At 36.4% G+C, this 24,074-nt stretch overlaps 1 protein-coding gene across 2 annotated transcripts in view; it reads right to left on the reverse strand.

Annotated features, from left to right (window-relative positions):
- Positions 1 to 6,802: 6,802 nt before the first annotated feature.
- SGCZ (sarcoglycan zeta) overlaps positions 6,803 to 24,074 on the reverse strand; it is a 921,176-nt gene continuing 903,904 nt past the window's right edge. For both annotated transcript variants that reach the window (XM_082444679.1, XM_082444678.1), the window contains one exon: positions 6,803 to 22,154. In XM_082444679.1, coding sequence (XP_082300805.1) covers positions 21,960 to 22,154 — 195 coding nt within the window. In that variant the 3' untranslated portion in view covers positions 6,803 to 21,959. The remainder of the gene's footprint in view (positions 22,155 to 24,074) is intronic.

Consider the following 24,074-nt stretch of genomic DNA (forward strand, 5'->3'; position numbering starts at 1 on the left):
AAACAAACAAAAAAACAAAACCACACTATGTGTCAGCTGCTCAGAAAGAGCCTGTCAACTCACTGCAGGTGATCATCAATCAGATATGTCTGTTCCAAGTGGCAGCTTTTCCTGTCTGGAGTGCAGAAAATCACCATGAAAATGCCCTGTGGACTAGCGACCTCATTTGACTGTGCTATTAGGAGACATTTGTGAATTTTTTTTATGAATATACAACTTTTAGATGCCGCTCAGTAGCTACACCTTTTTAATCATTATAGATTCAACAGACATTTTCTATCAGAGAAGTGTAGTATCATTGAAGGAGTGGATACTGTATCAATTCAATTCATTCTAATACACAGAAATGCTTAGGTCCATATTTATTTATTAACCATCTGTGAAGTGGAATATTAGTCTGATTCTAAAACACTTTGCTCAAGACTTAGCCCAAACAGAATCTATTATATTACTTTGAAGAGCAGTCAGGAAAAAAAAAAAAATACTAGACTACTGGGAAGTATTTAGGGGAACAAATACAAATATAAATTAGACTGTGAGTCCTAACTGGAGAAATTTAATGACATTGAAAGGAAGGGGAATAAGACTCCTCTTCATTTGCTCATCCCTTAAAGGTCACCCACCTCCCATCCCTTCCTTACTCTTCCTTTTATTTCTTACCCTTTCTTTTGGTGTTTGACTTCTTTTGCAAACTGAAGTGTTATTGACAGCGCTCAAGTCCCAGCCCTCCCACTGCTTCTCCTTCTCTCTGACATCCTTTCCGAAACTTTGTATTGTCAGATATTTTCTTTTTGGTCTATTTGATGGATGTTAAGTGGTATATTATTTTCGCCATAAAATCTCACTTCCAGCACACTTGTGAAAATAAGACTGCCATATATATGCCCAGACTTTGGCTTGTCTTTCTCTTTTTATTGGGAATTTTCACCCCAAACAGAAGTTTTACATTTTAACATAGACATATTCATCAGATCTTTTATTTATGGTTTATAATCATATAGACTACCCACCATTATCACTTGTTTCCTGGAGAATGTAACAATTCTGGGGATCTGACTACGAGCGGTATCTACCTAGGAGTTGCTTGCTATGATAGAAACCAGTTTCAACACCAGCCTCTCATTCAAACTGTACTGAGCTCATAGGACTTTATAATGATAATACATATGGTAATCACTTTTGGTTCAAAACAACTGCATCGATAGTGATGAAGTGTCTAGCTAGCTACTTGTGGAAACAGAAAACATGCCAGAGCAAACAGAAATAACAGATGAGTCCAGTTTCCAATGTAAAATTTCAATCATGAAGATGATGGAAAAAATATAGGTGAATATTTTCATGATCTTTGGGGTTCAGAAATATTCAAATTTTATAGGTAACTTATAGACCACAAATTAACCATGTTTAAATTTGAAGTCATAAATGAAAACTTTCATATGACACAGTACTATAAAAATAAAAACAAAACTAAGGAAAAGATGACAAATTTTTCTGAGACAAACATGCCATACAAGGCATTGATATTTTCAATATATAAAATTATTTACAAACTGAAAGAAAATGATTATATATATAGTAATATTAATAATGCACACAAACAAGCTATTATTAGAGAAGAAATACAAGCTCTTGATATTTAATTAACTAGTAGTGAAACAGAGCAGGACCTTATGGTCCATCCCCCCATGTCCTCTGCCTGCCTTTTGTCTGTAGAAAAACTTTAGTCAAAGAATAAGTTTAATCAGAGAAGTGAGAAAATGCAGAAGCAAAAGAAAGCAGGCAAACAGGACAAAATAATAATAGTTTAGTCATTAAGCAAAGTCACGGACCTTTAGTTCCTCCTCAAGGGCTATAGATAATATTCTGAGCCATGTCCTGTGAGCTGTCTTATAGATACTGAAACCCTCACCAGGTGGAAGAAGTTAATTACATGATGACCAGACTGTAGCCATGACATAAGCTGCCACAATTCCGAGAACTGGCCTCAAGGAAGTGGGAACAAACCGACTCTGGAGCTGAAGATTAACTGTACTTAAAACAATCAAGACGACGCTGATCAGACCACCACATGACCAATTTCAAGACAACTGTCAGAGCTGACTCTGCTGTTTCTGTGTGTAGCCCCCTCCGTCTGTCTATAAAAGCTCTTGCCCGCTGATTGTCAGGGAGGGAATCGGCCTTTGGACACAAGTCTGCCCTCCCGCCCAGTTGCCGACCCCTGAAATAAAACAAACTTTCCTTTCCACCAACCTTGCCTCTTTGCTGGCATTCAAGCTGCAAGTAGCCCAACCCCACCTTTTGTAACAACAGTCTTATGGAAATTCCAAATACAAACTGAGGTGTTAATGTTTTGCTTACCAGACTGGAAAAAACCAAGGATTAACAAGATTAATTATACAAAGTATGACACTAAAGTGATTTTATAAAGCTCTTAATACAATTTATATTATATAGTAAACATTCAATTAATAGCAGTTGTTTATGAATGCTTGTGGAGGATATGGAGAAATTAGTACTGCACTCACATCTAATCCTGTTGGAGATGTAAGTCGTTATAATTTATATTTTAAAAATATATTCTGACTGCTAGCCCCAAACTGGAAAGAACTCAAATAGTTATGATTAGAGAAACAGTTAAATTAATTGTTGTATATCAATATAACAGGGTGCTACCAGCCATTACAAATGATACTGTATATCAAAGGTCTCCTTGATACATTTTTTTGGGTGGGAAACACTGCTTACAAAAGAGGATAGGCTGTATTATGCCATTTATAATATAATTTACTGTGCTTAAGTAAGATTTAAACATTAAAATTAATATTTTCTTGTATCATATAAATCTTATATAATATACTGAATATTAAAAACATAATATATAAATGTATATAGGTAAAAATTATATATACATATAAAATCTTCTTCATTGAACCAGCTTAACACAGGAAGATGCAAAAAGAAAACTGCTTTTTCTCAGCCCACTGCTTCAATCACATTCCAACAGATATTCAGTGGCTTTGGATGATATTTTTGACAGATCCCATATGCACCAGTCTGGGTCACATCAGGAAGCAAGCAGGTGGCACACTCAACATCGAAATAAAAGGAAGTGTGATAAGGTGGTATTACAGAGATAATGTTAAGAGTAAGGAAACTAGGAAGAGGTAGTGATGCTCTCAGGGCTCCAACAATGGACACTGATGGCAGCTGTGTGCCTTCAGAGGTACGGTTAGGGAACAGTGAGTCGCCTGAAGCCCTGAAGCAGTAAACCACAGCCCTGGAACTCCACGGGGGTGTCCACGTGGGTAAGAACCAGACATTATCAAGCCATACCCAGTAAAGAGGGTGTAAGTGAAATAAATACTTTGAATTCCTTTTCCTCCCTCTCTCTGAGGTCTTGCTGGTGCCTTAATTGGAGGGACACAAACAGAAGCCAAAGGACATGGGGGTCAGGGAAATGCAGGGGTCGGCCTCCTGGGCTAGAAGCTGGGCAGGAAAGAGCAAGGAATGGATCAGGAGGTGCAAACACAGAATAACCAGCACGATACAGCAGTGGGGCAAAATTTAGGCAACAAAATAGTCTCATTTTCAAGTTAAAAAGTCTAGTCTACTCTATATAAAAACTTGAGCTTACATTTGGTTTAAAGCTCCTCCCTCTCCACCCATAGGGGCCATCAGTGGCTTTTGTATTGTGCAGCCTCTTCCCTTTCTCCTTCCCCACCCATTGTGTTGCCTCTGGTTTCTCCAGTGATGGGGGGGTCCTGGGGGATAAGAATGGAAGTAAAGAGGATACAGATCTTTTTTCTTATGTTGTTTCTTGCCCTTGCTTGACTGATAAATGCTCATTGTCCCAGCAAGAATCCACAATAATCATTCACTTACGGGCAATTTGTGGGATGGCTGGGTACCTTCACCTCATGAACTATGCCCTTTTACATGGACCATGCACTCTTCTGCTGCTGTGTTGAGATGTCCCTCAGCTTCTGTCCTTTGATGATATCTGAATACTAGTGGTTTTCTATATAGGTCACTCATCTGAGTATCTTTTCCTCTATTTTACCACTATAAGTTACAGAAAATTGATAGTAATGCGAATAATTCATGTCCATAGAAATGCAAGTTGTGTCCAGTGGAATGGATATCATTGTCCTGTGTTGTTGCCAGTTTTGCATCTATTAAATGAATTAATTTTAACATTCCCAGTGGGCTTCCATATTCGTCTATTCTTTGGATTTGTTTTTAAATTGTGATCACTTACTGATTCCCTCATTAGGAAAAAAATCTAAAATCTTTGGTACATGTTTATTTTATACGAGTCATGGTTTTCCTTTTCTTTCTTTAAATATTCTTTAATCGTATGACATAACCTTTCTTTTCTAGCATCTACCTGCTCCAGCAGGAAGCTCTTTGCGGTAAGGTCCTTTTCAGATGACTGACTTAGCCACATCTGACAGCTTCCTTGTAGCGCATGGGAATTCATACACCGTTGACCCACCAAAGGCAGGTGGCAGCCGGCTATCACTCTCTCTTTTCATTCTGCTGTTCAGAATAGCTCCAGACAGGCATGGACCAGGGAGGAAGATTTATTCTCCTGCTTTTCTTGAAGGCACACAATTTCCCAAACTCTTCTTTTTATCCGAGTTCTTTATCTTGTGCCCTACTTGCTTGACCTAAGTGTATTAGAAAAACGATGCTTCTCCCTTCTCTCATGGAGAGGAAAACAGAAACAGTGCTGTACTGTTTATAGCTTAGGAATTCCTACACTCACCCCACCTGGGTCCCATGCCCCAAGTGTTTAATCTTCTCTTTGATTGGTTTTCAGGAACGGTTTGCTATCATTGCAGATAGAATTCCCTGGGAAGCAGGCTTTTATAGGAAGTGTAGCACACAAGTTTCTTGGGATTGATTTCAACACGTGTGGTGGGGTGAAGAAAATGCGATTTGGGACAGAGAGAGGTTTAGTTGTGATGCAGTCACAGCAAGGGCTTCAGCAGATCCTATGGAGAGCTCTAAAGCTGGGAAGGCCGTCTAGAGTTGTCTCAATTTGACGTATGAAGGCTGGTCCTTTTAAATCCTTCATCAACCAACCAGTAATTGGGTGTGGGTCACCTCTGGGAAGGAGGAAGTGACAGCTTTGTTCAGCCAAGTATAAGTTGTGGGGAGTCACTCAGGCTGCCAAAAATTGGAATTTGGGGGAATGAATGTTTTGGTCCTGGAGTGGGGATGTGGTCTTTGAGGGGGGACCATATCTTCTAATTAATCATTTGCCAATATGCTTAACACCTGTTAATGGGTTAAATTAATTAACGTGTTACTTGTTTGCCTATGTTCTCAGCATCACTGGGACTTCACCCCAAATATATAAGATAATAGGAACTATCTCAACATACAATTATGAGTAGTATGCATATGTAGGTGAGTATATGCATAACATTTCAATGCATATAGAGATACTGGAAAAGACTGGTTAAAATATTAACAGTGTATCTCTAGGTGGTGGGATTTTAGGAGGGTTCTTTTTCTTTCATTTTTTAACATATTCTTGAATTTTCTAAATAAAAATCTCAAGAAATATAGGCTATGAATTAAAAAACAAACAAGCAAGCAGACAGAAGACAAATAAGAAAAATAAACCCAATTTTTTTTTTGTAGAGGCCAAGATGATGTAGTAGAGGGACCCAGAGCTCACCTCCTCTCAGGAGCACACCAAAATCACAACTATCCTCATAACAACCATCAAAAACCCCCCTGGAACCTACCAGAAAAGCTCTCCTACCACTAAAGACAGGAACCACAGGAGGAACCACAAGGGGATGCGGGTCGGAGGGGCAGACGCGCGGTGTAATCAAATCCCATACCGACTGGTGGGCGACCCACAAACTGGAGAGAATTACCCCCTCCAGAGGTTCTCCCACAGGAGTGAGAGTTCGAGGCCCCACGTCAGGCTCCCCAGCCCGGGGGTCCGGCACCAGGAGGACGAGCCCCCAGAGCGTCTGCCTGCGAAGGCCAGCCGGGCTTTATCGCAGGAGCCCCACAAGACTGAGGAAAATAGAGGCTTCACTCTTAACGGGCGCACACGAAATCTCAAGCACAAGCAATAATTTGACAGGCGCCTGGGCCAGGCCTACCTGCTGGTCTCAGAGACTCTCCCGGAGAGGTGGCGGCTGTGGTGGCCTCTGGGGAGACGGACGCTGGCGGCAGCCGCTCCCTGGAGCTCCTTCTGCCGAGGACGCCGAGGACGCCGAGGACGCCGGTGCCGGCGCATGCCCGGGGCCCTCCCCCCAGCTCCCGAGACTCCTCGGGCCACGCAGCTGACTGAGCCCACCAGCAGACAGGCTGCTTGAAGACTAACGGGCCCACAGCTGCCTCTGGTCAGGCCCCTAAACACGGCCCAGCCCACCGGAGGGCCGGGAGCCGGTTCCACCACCAGCGGACAGGCCCCGGCCCCTCCCCCCAGGAAGCCTCGCCCGCCTGGAGACAGACGCCGGAAGCGAGAGAGCGCTGAGCCTCAGCGCAGGCCAGGCCCTGCCGGAACCAGCTGGCCCCGCCCCGCCCACTAGCAGGCCAGCACTACCTTTCCAACACCATGGACCCCATACCCAACTGGGTCAGGAACCGGCCTCCCCCTCAGTGATCTGAAACGGGCTCTGTCATCCCTGGCCCTGTAGCCGAACTCCAGGAACCAGCTCTGCCGGCCAGTAGTCCGGCACTAACGCCAGCATCTGGCTTCACCGGCTAGGGGGTGGGCAACAGCCCCAGAGTCTTTGGGACGCTGACTCCAGCCACCAGTGAGCCAGCGCTAACCAGGGGCCCCGAGGATTCCACAACCAGCCGCCTGGTGACCAGGCCTCGCTGAGCAGCAGCCGGCAGCATCCGCAGGGGCAGGGCCTGGCAGCCCCCCGGACTACTGGCCGACCAAGCCTACCAGACCGCCCACATAGTAAGCCCACCACAACAGAAGGACCCACGCAGCCCTCTTAGGGGGAACGCCTGGAGCGTATAGCTTGGGTGACGAGAGGGGAGTGCACTGCTGGGACATCTAGGATGCCTCCTACAGAGGGCCACTTATCCAACGTGGAGAGAACATAACTAACCTACCACATGCATACAAATACAAATAGCAGCTTAGAAAAATAAACCCAGAGTCCACTTTAGTCCGCAGTGGAACTTATTAAAGGATATTCAATAGCACTCAGCTTCAGAGTGAAGACTTGACCACCACGGATCCCAGATAAAGACAAGAAATTGCATTGATGACACTGGGCACAGGATGTCATGACTTCTGTCAGAGAATGCGTGCCTTCAGTAATGCACTTGCCTGAAAATGGATTTCACGTGGAAGCAAGCTTGCAAAGCAGTTTTGCATGGGTGCGTTTGATCCACGATATCTATGTCACATGCTCACATCCTAGCTTTTAGGTCTCCACTTTCAGTGAGCAGGATTTACAAGGTAGACAGGTTCCCCAAATAGAAAGAGTATTTAAAAGGCGCTTAGTAGGCAGAAAACATAACAAATGACCATTACCATGTGTTCTCTCAATATAGGCAGAAAATAATTAAGTAATAATCTTTAATTAGAAAAGATAAAAGTTATTAATGGTCATTTCTAGACTTCTAACCTCCTTCTCGCAAACCTGTTGTTTATGTTTCCAAAGTGGTTTTTTAGACAACTTTGAAATATGATTAACTAGTCAAACCAGCTTGTGTTTATAGTTCTGCTTCTTGGTCTCAGGTTCATTTTTCCTTATTTGTAAAATGGGAGCAATAATATCCATTTCGAAGTGTCATTGTTTGTGTTCTAGAAAATGGTTATGGAACGGCTGACTCGTAGTAGTCATTGGATAAGAAGTAATTGAGTATCATTAATATTATTTTATCATTATTGTCATTGCTCTATTCATAAGAGTAGGGCAGGCGTGACAATTTTTCAGGTTGATTCTCTCTCCTAAGAGTATTGGTCATTATGCCACCTATGTACCTGTTTAATGCAGAGAAAGAGTGTTGACCCTTTTCCTACAGATAACTAAATAGGTTTTCCTGTCCTTCAGACCCTGTGCATATACAGTACATACTTCTGTTCTCATGAGGCACTGTTGTTCAGCTTCTTGAGAACTCTGTCAAATGTACACATTTTCCCCATCATTGGTTATTCTGCTTTCTGTTCATGTTACATTTATTCGTAGTTATCCTTGCAATATTGTTCTTTTCCCTAAACAATATCTGTAAATTGAACTAAGTTGCACTGAAAGATTCTGTATTTTATGGATAGTTTTTTACAACGATAAGCTACTTTTGCATATCTTTGACTCTAGTGGAAACATTTTTGACATCAGATAGTCTTTGGTTTTTTTGTCCTATTGAATTATTTCCTGTAGTAATCAGTAGTAAAATAATCTGGCCCTAACTGTGTTGAAGGACATTGATGTCTCTAACTTTAAATCAATTCATAATCTATTTCTGACTTGGAACTATTTGTAATATGTATTTTTTAACTCTTTCTCATATATATTGCTCTATTTTCCTGCCAGTATATATGCTCATACCTTCACATATATTGAATATGTTTCTTAGCTCTTTCCTGTATTCTTGGATTGATGTTTCCTCCTTTTTAAATGTAATTTGAAGTAGTATATATTTATAACAGTTTATGATTCCAAAAGGGAGGAATGAGAAAATTATTTAATATGTATATTTTATGAGAGTGCTGGGCTTTTCATAGTCTGGAAATGTGCTTTTGTTACTCTGCATCTTTTGCTTGAAATAGTACTTCTTGGATGTCATCATAATAATGTAAATGAATTGTTTTTTAAAATACTTGGAAGTTTTTTAAAAAATAAAAATGTTATTGGTATCCTTTTGCAAGGGCATCAGGCATTCTAATTCATTAGGTACAGTCTAGAAGTAATAAGATTATATTATTAATGCTTACAAATAATATAAAAAGAAGACGGAGATTTGAATCAATGAATAAGAGATTATCTGACTACTGGCTCTCATTATCTTCAAAGCTGGGTTTATCCTCATTTACCTCTTCACAAGAGAATATTTTAATCAAAGACCATAGATTTTTATTCTCATAAATCTTTAACAAAAGCCTTTTAAGATCTAAATTTAAAAAATAAAGTAAAAGGTGCTCTGGGAACAAATAATTTTTAAATATACTGTCTAAGGAAAGTATGAAATAACTATGGGATTATAGCATTGCTAGCTCTATATGTTATTACTAAATATAAAAATGTCACACTTCTCCAAATTCACAAAATCTTGGCCTTGGTCAAGATGCAATCTGAACTCTTGTTAAAGAGGAAATGATCCAGGTCTAAGACAAGTTTTATGAAATATATAAATATGCTTGCCATCAATAGGCAGGCATAGAAGCCTTCTGACTATCCAAAGGCAGAGAGATGAGAAGATCAGAATTCAAACTGGCAGGGTAAATAAAACACATGAAAACTTCTTACAGTAAATTAGAAGGTTTTAATTTAAAAAATAGTAAGCTACCTGCATGTGCTAAGGACATGTGGCTGGAGAGTATTTCTTTGTACAGTAATGTGGTGACTTATGTAAGTGAAATCTCAATTAACTGTATGGTTCACTGCCGAAAAACCTAGAGTAGCTTTTCCCAAGATATGCTTCAGTATGACATTTTCTGTCAAAACAGAGTTCTTTGGTTAAATAACTGAGAGGCATTGCAAAATGTATCTCCATCTTGAAGTTATTAAATACTAATGTTTATATATAGTTATTAAAGGCTTTTAACAAGTAAAGAGATGTGTATGATTTTACTTGTCCGGTCTTTCCAATGATTTTTGTTGTTAGCGCTGTGCATTTTGTTTGTTTCATTTTGGTTTTTTGTCCATATGTCTTTTTTTTTCACATTCTTGTTTATATTTTGTGGAAATGGAGTGCAACGAAACAAACATTTGGAAACACTGATTCAATGTAATACATGTAAGTCTGCATTAAGAGATTTATAACCCACTCCTCTTAGAGTTAAATATTGCCTTCTTTCATAGGCTGCGGTTTCACAGAAAAAATAATTGAAGAAAGTGCATATTTGCAGAACATCCTCACTTATGAAAAATAAAAGGCATAATTATCAAAGAAGAAATAAAGGATCAGTCTGTATTTTGAGTGATTATTTCAATCTGGCATTCACTTTGGTAGATGTTTTAATTCTTTATAATATAATTTATTTACTACTATTTTCCCAGGGAATTTTTTTCTTCCTAAAATAAATGATGTTATTACATGGCAAAGCCTTCCATGTGATATGAGAGACAAAGTTATCACATTTGACTATAATTTTTACTAAATATTTTTATTTACATTTATTTGAAAAATCCAATGTAACGTACATTTTAAAATTTTACAATATATTACATGTATATTTTTTCTAATAATCCCAATAAAAACATATTTCTAAAAGTATATAGTATACTATTTAGAGATTTTATTGGAATGTAAATATTTTATTATAACAATAATTTAACTAAAGTGATATTTTAAAATTAAACTGTACAATAATATACTTTTGGAAGAAGTGCTTATACACCTTAAAATTATATAGGGACATTAGCTCTACAGATATAAATTATATTGTCCCAGAAAGTTGAGTTATGAGGCCAAAATTTATTTTTTCCTTGTTATAAAAAATACATAGCGGTTATTGTTTTTGTATTTAGGTATAATATTGTCATTCTCTTAAAAAACATAAATTGTACTCTATATGTGGAAAAATAAAAAATTTAGCATGCTTTAAAAATACGTAAGGTTTTGAAACAAGAAGTTAAAAAAAATAACCAAGAGAAAAAAGTGGTATGTTTCCAGCACACTCTTAAGATAGGCAATGTGTTTTTCTGCAAACAAAATTTCTAATCATGAATAAACATAGACCTTCCAATGAAAGTCCTTGTGAAGAATTAGCACACTGCTCCTACATTTCCCAAAGGAAACTAAGGGTGTATGTGTTAGGTAATATAAATATTGGGTAAGCATAATTGTATTCTGAAGAGTTTCCTATACCTTTTGAATAATCACAAAGTCATTTCTGTTGAAAAGCCATATACTTGAGTTCAAGTAGCCCATTTTTCAGATAAAAATACAGCATGTCTCTATTAGTGCAGGATGAATATAAGATGCAACTAATCTAATTTTCTATACTTAAGCAATTAAGGGAATTCTATTTAAATGTTATTCCAATAACTATTTTATGGTAGGGCAATTCAATCTTTTCTTTTGGAAAGTAGCTTTATTTTGTTGTAGTCCTTAGATTTTTCAAATAGGAAATTTGGGTATTTGAGGTTAAGACCATTTTGTTGGATTCTCTGGGTAATGAAAAGTGTCCCAATTATATTTTAATCTATTAGATAAATGTAATTGGGAGAAGTTCAGAGAATTAAATTAAAACTTTAAAGTACCAGATTATTATTACTTAGATACATCTTCAGAACATGATAATCAGAAAAATGCAACTTATTCAAACAGTGAATAATTAATGCTTTCAGCCATGTGCTTTTCCTTCTGTTTATTGATTTTTGAAATGATTCATCTTTTCTGAGGTCACGAAAAACCAGGCTAATCCAGACACTATGGACTGAGAAACCAAGCCTGTAGAAACTGCAACACTTGGAAGGATATCATTTGCCTTTTATTTTGTCAATATATGTTATTGAATTTGTTGAAGCCACCATAGAGAAGATCATATTTGCAAATAATGGCTTTGAGCTCAAAGCAAATTATGCATTTTAATGAGAGTAATTGCCTTTAATCTTTGACTATTTTTTGGTTATTCATTTCCCTTTAATTTTCAAAATGTAATATAGTTCCTATAATTCATTCCCATATTTGAACACTGTGTTTTATGGACAATGACCGAACATTGTTATTCGGTAAATAGGCATTTGAATTCCCTTTGACTATCCATTTGCACAGCAATACAGAATGTAGAGAGCTGGTAGGTAAGACAAAAGCTAAAATCATTTCCTGACAATTCAGATCAAGTCTTGCTGTTACACAAAATGGATTAAAATATATTTCCCTACCATAGCAGAACAATTTAACACAACATTGCAGATATAATGTCAATTTTCTTTGACACTTTCAGCACATCTTAAATTTGAAAATATGTGGCTAAACTACACTAAAAAATACTATACATTTTAGACAAAGTAGCCACCATGTTAAAATATTCCTCTAATTTATCTTGCATATAGTTGTTAAGAGTTTATGCCAGGAAAAATTTTAACAGTTTTTGCATCTACCACATTATCATATTAATCCAACTAGATCAATCTTACTTCAACTCTGGAAATATGTAAAGTAGAGAACTATCCTATATAAGTATTTGCAAACTGCAGAATAAAACTTTGATTATAAATAACACAGAACAAAAACAAATAGAGAAAGCTGAGGCAGAATAACTTCGATTAGTTTTATTTCCACTTCCTGATCTTTGGTAAGATAAATGATCTTTTGACCTTCATAATCATGATCTGAATATGGACAGGAGATTATTCTGGGCCACTCTTAAAGAAATAACTTAAAATAAGTTATCAAATGACACTTACCACTTCTTAGAAGAAATATATATATTTTTTAGGAGTCTAGAGGATATTTGCGTTATTCAGTTGTACACATTCAGGGGGTGGTGAAAATATGGTAGGTCAATTTTCTTTAAGGCAGTGTGGGAAGTTGATGAATCAGTCAGAGCCTGGAAATATATTTTTCATGTCATCATTGACAATAGTTGTAGCTTCAAACTGAATCTAATTCATCCTTGAAAACCAGAGAGTTATTGCAATGAAAATGGTGGTTACCTACAAACTGATAATATTAAATACTGGCCCTCTGATTCAATTGTTTTTCTCTGTTTTAATTGTTCCAATTAATAAGTATTTACCACCATGAATTTTTCCATGGTAACCATGCTAAGATAACCATCCAACATAATAACAAGCTGTATTCAGGGAGATGAACTGGTCTGTGTACTCTTTTAAAAAAACCATAAAATCTAAAGTTTCTGAATTGGACAATTATCTGGTCTAAATGTCTTTATATAATTTGTTAAATATTTTGCAAGTTAAATATTGGAGCTTTCAAATACCATACCATTTTTAGATCAATCAATATGGTTGGCCATAAAGATTTATTAGACTGTACTCTGGGGTCACCTTAATACAAAACTTTAGGATGCCCAATTTTAAAAGAATAAAGTACCCCAAACCCTACCCCACTTATATGATTCCACTTTCCCTTAGGGGCACATGACCAAGGTATAAGTTCATAATTTATCATGTTCAATGACAAATATTTTTAAAATGCCTTCAGAGAAATTCAAGATACTAAGATTGATAATTTACTATTCAATCATTATAGCATTGCAGGGATAGAAAGAATCTTGTCAAACCATAAGGAGAATCTTGCAACTCCCTGTTAGAACTACCCCTAAAATATTCCAGAATAATGTAGGAATACCTGACTCAACAGATTCATCCCAGAGAGAGACAAAACTGCCTTAGCTTGGGATATGTTTTGTGATAATACTCAGGTCAGTTTTACTAACTTATTCTAACAGACCCATCAAAAGGAAAAGCAACTAATAAGTCATTCAACATAACATAAGCAAAACTGAGGGTCTTAAGCATTTTGCATGGGTTAGATTCCAAAAGTAGACTGTGAGTCTACCAGAATCCTTCTGGTAGAATGTGATTGCACAAAGAATTAGCGGTCTTTTTTTCTCCCCCCAGGACATCAAAGCTCATATTTTTTATCATTAGAATACCGTTCTGAGATTTATTTTGGTGGGGAGAGGCATTCCATAGTACAAAACTTTTTGTCGATGCTGAGTAATATATCATGCTCACATTCAAGCAAGCATAATTTCCCACATGCAGCCAGGAGATAAAATCAACAGGGATAATGGTCTGTGTTAGAAGAGAGTATGTCCAAAGCCAAAACATGAAATCTCATGAGAGATTGTGATGAAAACTGTGATATCAGGTTATAACTTGGATTCCAGCTGTAGATTTTAAAACTGTAGTGTACATTTATTCTTGCTTTGTATTTTACCAGTAAAACATTGTTTATGTTATCGAAATCTAATAAATTTTCTCAGTCTCTGTTCTCATGACTATTTTCCAAATTGGCATCCTGGTATTTAAGTGGTTGGGTTGGCATATAGCCTACTGCACAACACCCGGAAAATGTAATAACAAAAGCCTTTGTGACTTGAAATTATAAGGTTCTCCTTCTTCTTAAACTGCTTACCATAATGAGTGAGACTCACCCTATCAATATCTCATTGCTTATTTTCTTCATAGAACTTCTCATATTACCACATTATCTTGTTTATTAATTTTTCTGCATTCCCTTACCAGCCCCAAAACTCCGCAAGAGTCATGGAGTTCTCTATCTGTTTGGTAAACCACTGTTTGTTTACCAGTGTCTAGAATAGTAGAATAGTGCCTGACATGGAGATACCTGTTACCATTTAGTAAATAAATGAGCAAATGCATGCACTAAAACTAAAACGCAAAAAAGTACAACAGGTGATTTACTTAACCACTCCTAAACACAGCTTTCATGTTTATAAAACTGGGATTACTTAAATTTAATACAAAAATATATGAGATTATAATTAAAGGAGTAACATAAATTGTCTTAATTCAGTGTAAAATAAAGAATATGTGCTTAACCAATGTTGGTTCATGTACTTCTCTCTTTGAACAGTTGATTATCAAGTAAAATTGTTATCTGGAGCTCAGATAACTCCCATAACCCAGGTAATTCCGTTGCATGCTCTGAATTATGTAATGGACCGTAATGTATCAAGGGCTTGACAACACCTCACCTCTGTTCCTTGTTTATTTCATTTCAGTACATTGCTCTATATGTTATACTTCCACATTGGCGTAAAAGTAAATTCTATATAGCACAGACTTAAACATGAATATTTTAAAGGATATTAAGATAACATTGATGCATTTAAAAATATTTTGAATTTAACCCCCTTAGTTTACATTTTGGGAAAGCAAGGCCCTGTATTGAGTTGAAAGACCTTGAGACCACCTCACCGCTAAAACAGAGCAGAGGTAGTGCAATTAATCAATCACTCCAGAACTTTTGACATGATAAACCACAATGCCACTCCTTCCTGGAGAGCTTGAACTTAGTTCTAGACTCATTCTCAATGAAATGTTGCATGGTGATAGCTCTTGTCTCTAAAATTTTTCACGTGACACAAAAAAGAAGGTAAACTTCTGCTTGGTAACTAACAAGAAGCAACAGCAACAATTTCAGTTTATACAAGTTGTCTTCAGTAGCTGTTCCTTTAGCAATATGCCATTGTTCTGAAAACACTAGTATAATATTGCATTGGAATTATCTGGCTTAATATCCATTGCCGATCTCCACTCTCCAATACCCCACTTAATGGAGAAAAGAGTTTACCGGACACCAGGCACTACTTTGGTTGGTAAATGGTGTGAAGGATCTGCTGGAAATAAGTTTGCGAGTGTCTGGTTGCTTACTAGAACCATCCAGAACTTTGTTGTAGATTAAATAAAGCTATAAAATGTATATATGATTCCCCAAAGTGAAAGCACTCATTTATTTTCTATTTAGATTTAACATTTAAAAACTTTTATAAGGAGTGTAAATGATTCTGGTTTTGTTTATTTCTAATATCCAAACTAGTGTATAGAGATATTTGGACAGCAAAGAAAAAAAAAAAGTAATAGTGAATTTAAAAAAAAAAAAACAAACTTTCAATGGCTCCTGTTGCTTTTTTGGAACCTAAGAGGAATACTGTCACTCTCAAAGCTTGTAAGGTATTGCACTGGGAATTATATCTCTAAAAGGTAATAAAGTCCATGTTATTGTCTTGATGCGTGTTCTTGATATTTTGAGTGTAACAAGGAAGTGAAGAAATTCAGCATCAAATAAGTAAATGACAATTAGTATGCGTGTATGTTCAACGCTGTACATGTATGTGTATTTGTGGGTGATGCTATGTATCATGTAGGCTGTGTGCTTGAGCAAACAGCAGTTTGTCTAGTCTTATCCTCAAAATAAAATCATTGAGGTTTCAGAATGGATAAACTATTAGCTAGTCATCTTGTAAAATGTAGTGACCATGACTTTTAAATCAATTTGAATTCTTTAGTTTCATTGGTCATATATTTAAGAGGAAAAATATGTTCAGCTTTCATAAGAGAAGCATCTCTAGCAAGTATAAATATATAGATTAAACTAAATTTTAAAAAATGTTTTAATGGAGTTGAAAAATATTTTAATGGAGTTGATATTTAAAATGCATAATCGAAAAAGGTCTCTGTGCAATACTAATACTCATATCCCTCTTCTTTGAACTTTTTTCTCAATAAAATAAATGAAATGATAGCATATGAGTTCTGATCCTCTTTGTTTTGACTATCATATTTAATCATGGTTACACAGTAGCACCAAAATTAGGACAAAATACAAGAATTACAGGAGAGATCTTAAATTATATGAGTTCATTGCATGCTTCAAAGTTCTCATTTTCTGAGAAAAAAAAAGTTTCCAACTGCCAAACTTTGCTGCATTTTCTCCCAAAAGAAATATAACCCAATCCACCCCAAACTAAACAAAAGATACAATAGACTGAGTTTTGAATAGATATGTTGTCTACAATTTATGGGATAGTCCATTAAAATAGAAAAAGATTGATTTTACATAAAGCGAGATAGAGTACAAAAGCACAGCTTTTGTAATTTTGGTAATATTGCAATTTTACAAACATATTGCATAGTATGTGTAAGAAAATAGTTCCATTTTTCATATTTCTCTATATACAAGAAAACATTTACATGAAAATTACAAAACAAAATATATGAGTAGTGGACCTGGTTTAAAGAACTGTATAAATAACGAGACACTCAAACTTGAAATTACATATTTCCATTGTTAGTAAATGTCCTTGCACATCTTTAACCCTGTTTGGTTTTTATTTATAAATATTCAAACAAATGAGATATTAAGACTGCAAAAATCAAAAGAGTCACAGATCATTATACCTCATTTCCTTTAATGTTTTTCATTGACTTTCTCAAAGAATGGAATCGCTTCAATCAACACTTAAAAAAATAGCCCTCTGGTTCTGAAAGAATTTCAAATTAATTATACTTTCCAAAGAATTTTTAGCAAGCAATGAAAGTTTAAACTCAGCTGAGTAAATCCATCCTGGGCCCATTTTAGGATATAGTCTTTATATACTGGTTTTATGAATATCAAGGTGTTTATTATGCATGTATAAAAGGTACGTGGATTACACTAACACATTCTTCCTTTTAAAGCAAAAGCATTAATCAATGATCCATAGCTCAGAATCCTGCAAAGGAGGATGTTTACTACCTCATGTTGTAATTATAAGCCCTCCTATTCGTTTGAATAAATTAGTAGAAGCAGCAGTGTTGTAGGGTTAAATACAATAGAAATCCCAGTCTTTGGTCTTTGACATTTAAACAACTAATGAACTGCAGTATAAAACAATATGAATAACAGTGTTCAATGAGGTCATTCATTAGTTTATGATTGTTTTAAAAGAATTAAAATGCAATATTATTTTACTTTGTGATCATAACATTTTGCAATATTCATTACTATAATATACACTAGTACACAGAGGAAAATCATTTCTCCAAGTATCTTTAAATAGGGTCACATGAGCAATTCTAATTAGACCAAAGCTACTGGAAGAATAAGGTGACAAGACCTCACTTATAAGAGACTCGAATGTGAGTTTGGTTTTGATGGCTATATAGAGAATTTGGCCATTAAATATCTTCAACTATTTTAATAATTTAATATTATGATATTGATATTACCTGCTATAAAATACAGCACTTAAATGCCTTAAACACTCTCAATCCCTCTATCTATTGCTGCCTCATACAGGGATGCCAGGTTTGCAGTGATATAATTCATTAGGAGTTTTACTGTATCAAATGTCAGTTTTATAAAATGAGGCACTGTCCAACTGAGTAATTCAAATGGAAGAATATGTAGGAATTTTGAACGGCATAACAGGTTACAAAGAATTCAGCAACCGACCTTTGTGATCAAATTACCATTTCTTCAAAAGACCAATGCTTTTTAGTTTGATGGAGATAAGTAATCATAGAATGATCAACAGAGTATTGATATTTGGTAAATACTTCTATTAATTTTCTAAATAGTCATTTTTAATAAGACCTAAATACATACTTTTTCTCGTTAATGTTAACCATATTACTGAAGCCTGTCAACAAAGCATGGTTTTCTGAAAGGGACGTTGATGTTCAAATGATTAGAGCAAGAAAGGGAGTGTAGAAAAAGAAATAGTGTTTGGCTGCTGGAAAGATTTGCATTTCAACATTTATAAACAACCATGTCTACATATAGAAGGAGGTCAATAATAACAAGTTCAGAGCAGGCTACTGAACTCAAGATTGCTGAGTCTTTTCTTAAGGGAATCAATGACATTTAGAGATGAAGGTAACCAAAGAAAACTTCTAGTTTGGAGTAACCCTCCCCAAGAGAAGTAAAAGGTGACCAAGATAATTAAATATATTTCTTAAGGTCATATGAGTAGGTAGAGGAACAGAAACACAACTGGAACTCCTGGCTCCATTTTCAGAGATATGAAGTACTGAAATCTAAGGTTTCCAGGTTAATGTAAAATATGAAGCATAAAATTATCTTAAATTCTTAGATAAATAGTTTTGTACCAGATTATACAGCTTATGGTTCATAATAAAATAAGAGAGAAAAAAGTAGGACCAAGAAGTACAGAATAGAAATTTTGGAGGAAATTTGGAAGTTTTTTTTTTTGGAAGTGTCTTACTGAAATATTCTGAAAGAAAAAAAATAATTTGTCCTTTCTGCTTCTCTCCTTTTGATCTCAAAACATGAGTGCAAATACTTCTCTGTTTGTCCATTTTCAGCTAAGAATTTAAATGCTAGGAATGCTGTCAGCCCCCTTCCTTCTCTCTATCCTTCCTTCCTGCCTGTTTGCCTGCCTTCTTCCCTTCTTCCCTTCCTGCCTTCTCCACTTAAACTGGATACCAAGTTTAGAGTCCATGTAATACATTTGAAAGGAATCACTTTTCTGAGTTTAATTTGGGAAAAATGAAATTTGCATCTAAGTAAACTGCACTATATGTATTTTGTAACACAAAAATGGTACTGGAAAAACAGATAATGAATGTGTTTGGGTAGTCTGCAATTAAGGAAAGAAACTCTGTATCAAGAAAGAATCAAGCCTTCTTTATGAGGAAATTAAGGACCTTTCAGAGCAATCCTCTGTGCCTTTAATAGAAGCCCAAACTCTGAGGCTGAGTTTATACTTAGATTCTAAGGAATCTAAAACAGCCAGTCAAGTAATTTAAACCACCCATTTAGTGTTGAATAGGAAAGCTATCTGTATCACTATGCTATTTTTTTTACCACACTGAGCAGATATTTTTACGTCATCTAGACATAGTCTAAATCTCTTATACATTTCTTTTGAATTGTGTTTATAACATTTCAAAATACATGTGAATTCAAAATTTGACAGCCCCTCACTGGAATTGGTTTTAACACTTTTTATCTTTTCTCCTCTCATGACATATAGTTTAAAATTTCGACGGCCCCTTTCACCTTCTATAATATTTGCTCTTGGAATTAGAACACGTTAGAGCTGGAAGGAATCTTAAGAGACCATTTGATTCAATGCTTTTGTTGCAAAGTTGAGTAAACTGAAGCCTGGAGATATTCCCAGACTGCCTAAATCAGTTTACTGATTAGTAGAAGACAGAGCTGAGATTAGAAACAGGGCTAATCACTAATCAAAAGAATTGTTCCCATTTGACTAAGAAACTTTCTAATTGTTTTAATTTAGGGATGTTTAGAACTTGGATATGTCTCAAATTAATACATAGCATTTTCCTAAAAGGTCCGTACAGTGATTAGCACCCATAATTTATCATAATTTCTTGTGTTATACTTCGTGTGAGTATTATGCAAAAACCAATGGGAGGATTTCTCATAGTAACTTCTAATGTTTTAGCTTAAATAAATTAAACTCCTGTGTTAGGATATGACTTTTTAAGCAATTGCACATCTTAATTTTTACTCCAATATTGACTTAAGGTTTTATGTAATAACCCCCAAACACAAGTTCTATTTTAGGAGTAATAAAACTGCACTAGCTTTCTGACTTTTCTGCTGAGTATAGAATACATTTAGTGGAATGGAGGTTTTTCAGGTATTCGATGTGTTACATTATCCCAACAAGAGAATTCTGGTCAAACGGTTCACTTTGTTGCTTGCCTTACTCAGATTTCTTACTTTCACTAATCAGATTATTTCTATAAATTCCAGTCTCCCACTTCACCCTGTGCTGCAGAGTCCTGAACTCCAAAGATTCTACAGTCACGGATCTCCAAACTGAAAACTTCCACACACCTGTAATCGTGTGTGCATGGGGGAGAAAAAGATGGACTGACGTGTGAAAATTAAAGACTTACCTTAGAGTAATCAAGTCATCTTCCCAGAACAGGAAATAGCTAATACAATTTTATGTTCTTGGGTTCTATAAGGTGCGAGAGTTCGAGTTAAGGAGTGTTGTAGTAAACGCGTGGGCAGCATTCTCGAGTTATTTATCAGCAGCTAATTTACAAAAAGAAGCATGGGAGGATGGAAGCAACTATGTTCTCTGATTCGGGGTAGCTTAACAGTCTAACAAAAGTAACCAAATATTAAGAGCTGCAAAGGAATGTGACTAAATTCCTTAAAATATGAATCTAATGGAGTAAACACATTTTCAACACGTTCGCTAACATTTGTATGTCTTACTGTTTAAGCGGGGATTTTCACTTTAATTTCTACCATCCTTAAGTCTTAATCTCCAATAAAAAGTACATAGATATAATTCTGTAGATGATATTCCAATGGAAAGTGAATTCATTCTCAGCATTAGGCATCACAGTTTTTATTTAGAGGATGTTTGAATTTTAGCAGTCCGAGTCAAGTATAAAGTGAATGAAGCAAACAAAAATTGTACTCTTAGAACCTAGTTGTAAAGGACATCATGTGAATTAAAAAAAAAAAAAGATCTGTGGCTTCCACACCATCGGTAGGTCCCTCTCAATCCTACCTTATATCGCAATAAATTAGATGCTTGGTTAAAAGCAAATATGTCACATGCAATAGCCAAGTACATACTATATAAGGTCATTCAGGTCTGACAAATGATGGTATAATGGTATTTTGTTAATTCTGTAAAGATTCTATTGCTGAGCTTTCAAAATTACCTAATGTACCAAATGCTAGAGTTAGTAGACAAAGAGTAACAACACATTGAATTTAAAGAAACAAACAAAACTCAGGGTGGGATTCTGTCTTCTCTTGTTTTGTTAAAAACCATGTATTGAATTTAATTTTTAGTAAAGCAAGCATTACATAATGCTTTAAAATTTTAAAATTCAGGGATAAAAGTTTACATCCAAAAAGATGAATGGAAAATTGTGCTTTCAGACTGTAGAACTAGTTTTCTTACAGGGTTACCCATTTCATCTTGCCATTGTACACTGGGAATTTCATCTATGTCATGTATGTGTGTGCAGTCCATATCCAGGTCCTGCAAAAATCTAAAACTGTGTGCTTCACTTCACGTAGCAAAGGCACCTATGTTATTCTCCCTTCTGAGCAAAAGTTATGATCCAGTTTTCCTGCTGAAGATGGTTTTTCCACTGTTCTGTCACTCACACTCTCCGTGTCGAGCAGTACAGAAAATCACGAGAGAAGGTGGCACGAATCCCTGCTTACACTGGAAGGAGTTGCTCTGTGGACCATTTGGAGAAGCTCTGGACTGATCACGAGGGAAACGGAGCAGAACTGTGAAGGAGACGGACGGGAACAAAAGGCTATTCCGGTGTGAGGAGAAATCAGTCAGTTCAGCTCCACAAGCAGATGTTGCTACCGGACTGACAAGTCGACCCGGCCCCGGCTGGAGACAGGTACAGTTTGCCGTTGGGGCAGACACACAGTTCATACACTGTCTGCCGAGAGTGGGAGGAGCTGGGTGAAGAAGAGGAAAAAGAGCCGGTCGGCAGGTTTCCCAGCCGGATTGTACCCGCATTCAAAAATATCTAGGGGGAAAGAAATTGCATTTTAATTCCTTTTAGCATCCTATATTCTTAAGAGCTTTACAGCATGGTCTAATAAGAAAGACCACAGGACAAACAATTTTGTTGGTTTAGCTGCCAAACCTTGTTGAACGAACAAATTGCGTGCCTACGGTACAGCCCAAACGCTCCGCGGCTACCTGAGCCTTTGAGACACGGTACATTCTGAGAGAATGCCCTCGAAATGAAAAGCAAGATTGTATAATCTGCTTAAGGGGCCAACCCAGTTATTCAGACACCACAGAAAATGAATGATTTTGACTGTCTTTTAATTTAACTTAAACATGCCAGTCTAAAGAATATACAAAGAAATAAGGATGTTTATGGAGATGCCGTTAGTGAAGTGATGGGCAATTAATTAAAAAAATTCTACTCTCTGGTTTAATTTTTTTTAAAATACTCATAAAGTCACGTTGACTCCCAATCTACACCAAGTAGATAATATGCACAGTAAATAACAGATAATTATTAGATATAATCAGGTTTGAAGACTCCATGAAATAAATACATTACCTGTACTTAACACCCATGTTGCTAAATCTTCTAACTTGCAAAATTACTTCACTTATTCCAAATCATGGACACAACACTTTCAGGGCCAGAGATCATATGGTTTTGACATGCATGGGGAACGGTCCAAAGAAAGGAAAATTGGATCATGAATTTGAATGAGCAAAGAAACAAACTCTCTCTAGCTATGCCTTGATTCTATTGTTATGTAGCTAATTACGGCCTAAAGGCATCTCTAAATTGACAGGAGAACCAGAGAATATTCCATTTTCTACACATTTGCTCTCACCCAAGTCCTAATCATTTCTTACCAAGACTCTTGCAATAGCCCCCTAATTGGCCTGCCAGTGGCCACTCTGGTCCTCTTACAGTCTATTGTACATGCTGTTGGAGTGAACTTCTAAGAAATGCAAACCAAATCATGTCCTACCAGTGCTCAAGTTTCTCTAACGGCTTCCCACCACACTTAAAATGAATCTAGATTCCTTTCCACGGCCCACAAGCCCTGTATGATCTGGCCTATCTCTCTAACATCACTTCCTATAATTCTTCTTGCACGAGCTCTCACATTTTCTCAAACACACCAAAACAACCCTGGCCTCAGGGCTTTTTAACTCCTCATTTTCCTAGCCTGAAAAACTTTTCTCCAAATATTTATAAGTGGGGATAGATATTAACAGGGTGGTTAGAGAACAGAGGTAGGAGGGAGATTTCCCGTTTGCCTTTTTATGCTTTAAAATTTTTTTGAAATATACGACTCTACGGCACACTAAGAATAAGCCAGAAAAAGAATTCCTATACCATAGACATGTATACTTCAGATTAATCTTAGATGTGAGCATATTTGTCCGGATCTCTACTAAAAGGTCACCCTCTAAAAGGGGACTTTCCTAACCACCCTATTAAAGTAACACAAATCCATTAATCTCTCCTTACCAGCTTTACTTTACTCTGTAGTAACAATCTCTTCCTAACATTATATTGTGTATTTGTTCATTTATTGTTTATTTCTCTTACTTGCAAGTAATATCTATGAGGGCAGGGCCTGTCATTTGTTCAAGACTATAGAACAGTGCATAGGATTGTGCCAGTACAAGTTGCATGAAGTAATGCTTTTCCTTCACCTTGTACGTGTCTCTCTCCTCTAGGGTACGATTCTCACCCTCCACCAAAGCCCAGTTCATCTGCTTCCTCCTCCACGGACCTTTCCCTAGCGCCCCAAGATGGAAAGACTCTTCTTATTTGGCTCTCCTGTAGCTGTTTATTATTAATATCTTATTTTGCTCATCACTTGGTAGCTTATTTTATAGTCATATTGATATATTACTTTCCCTAATAAACTATGTCCTTCTTGAAGGTAGAATTAAGTCTGAA

The sequence above is a fragment of the Balaenoptera physalus genome, assembly GCF_965194825.1.
Source record: "Balaenoptera physalus genome assembly, chromosome: 21".
Classification (NCBI taxonomy): domain Eukaryota; kingdom Metazoa; phylum Chordata; class Mammalia; order Artiodactyla; family Balaenopteridae; genus Balaenoptera; species Balaenoptera physalus.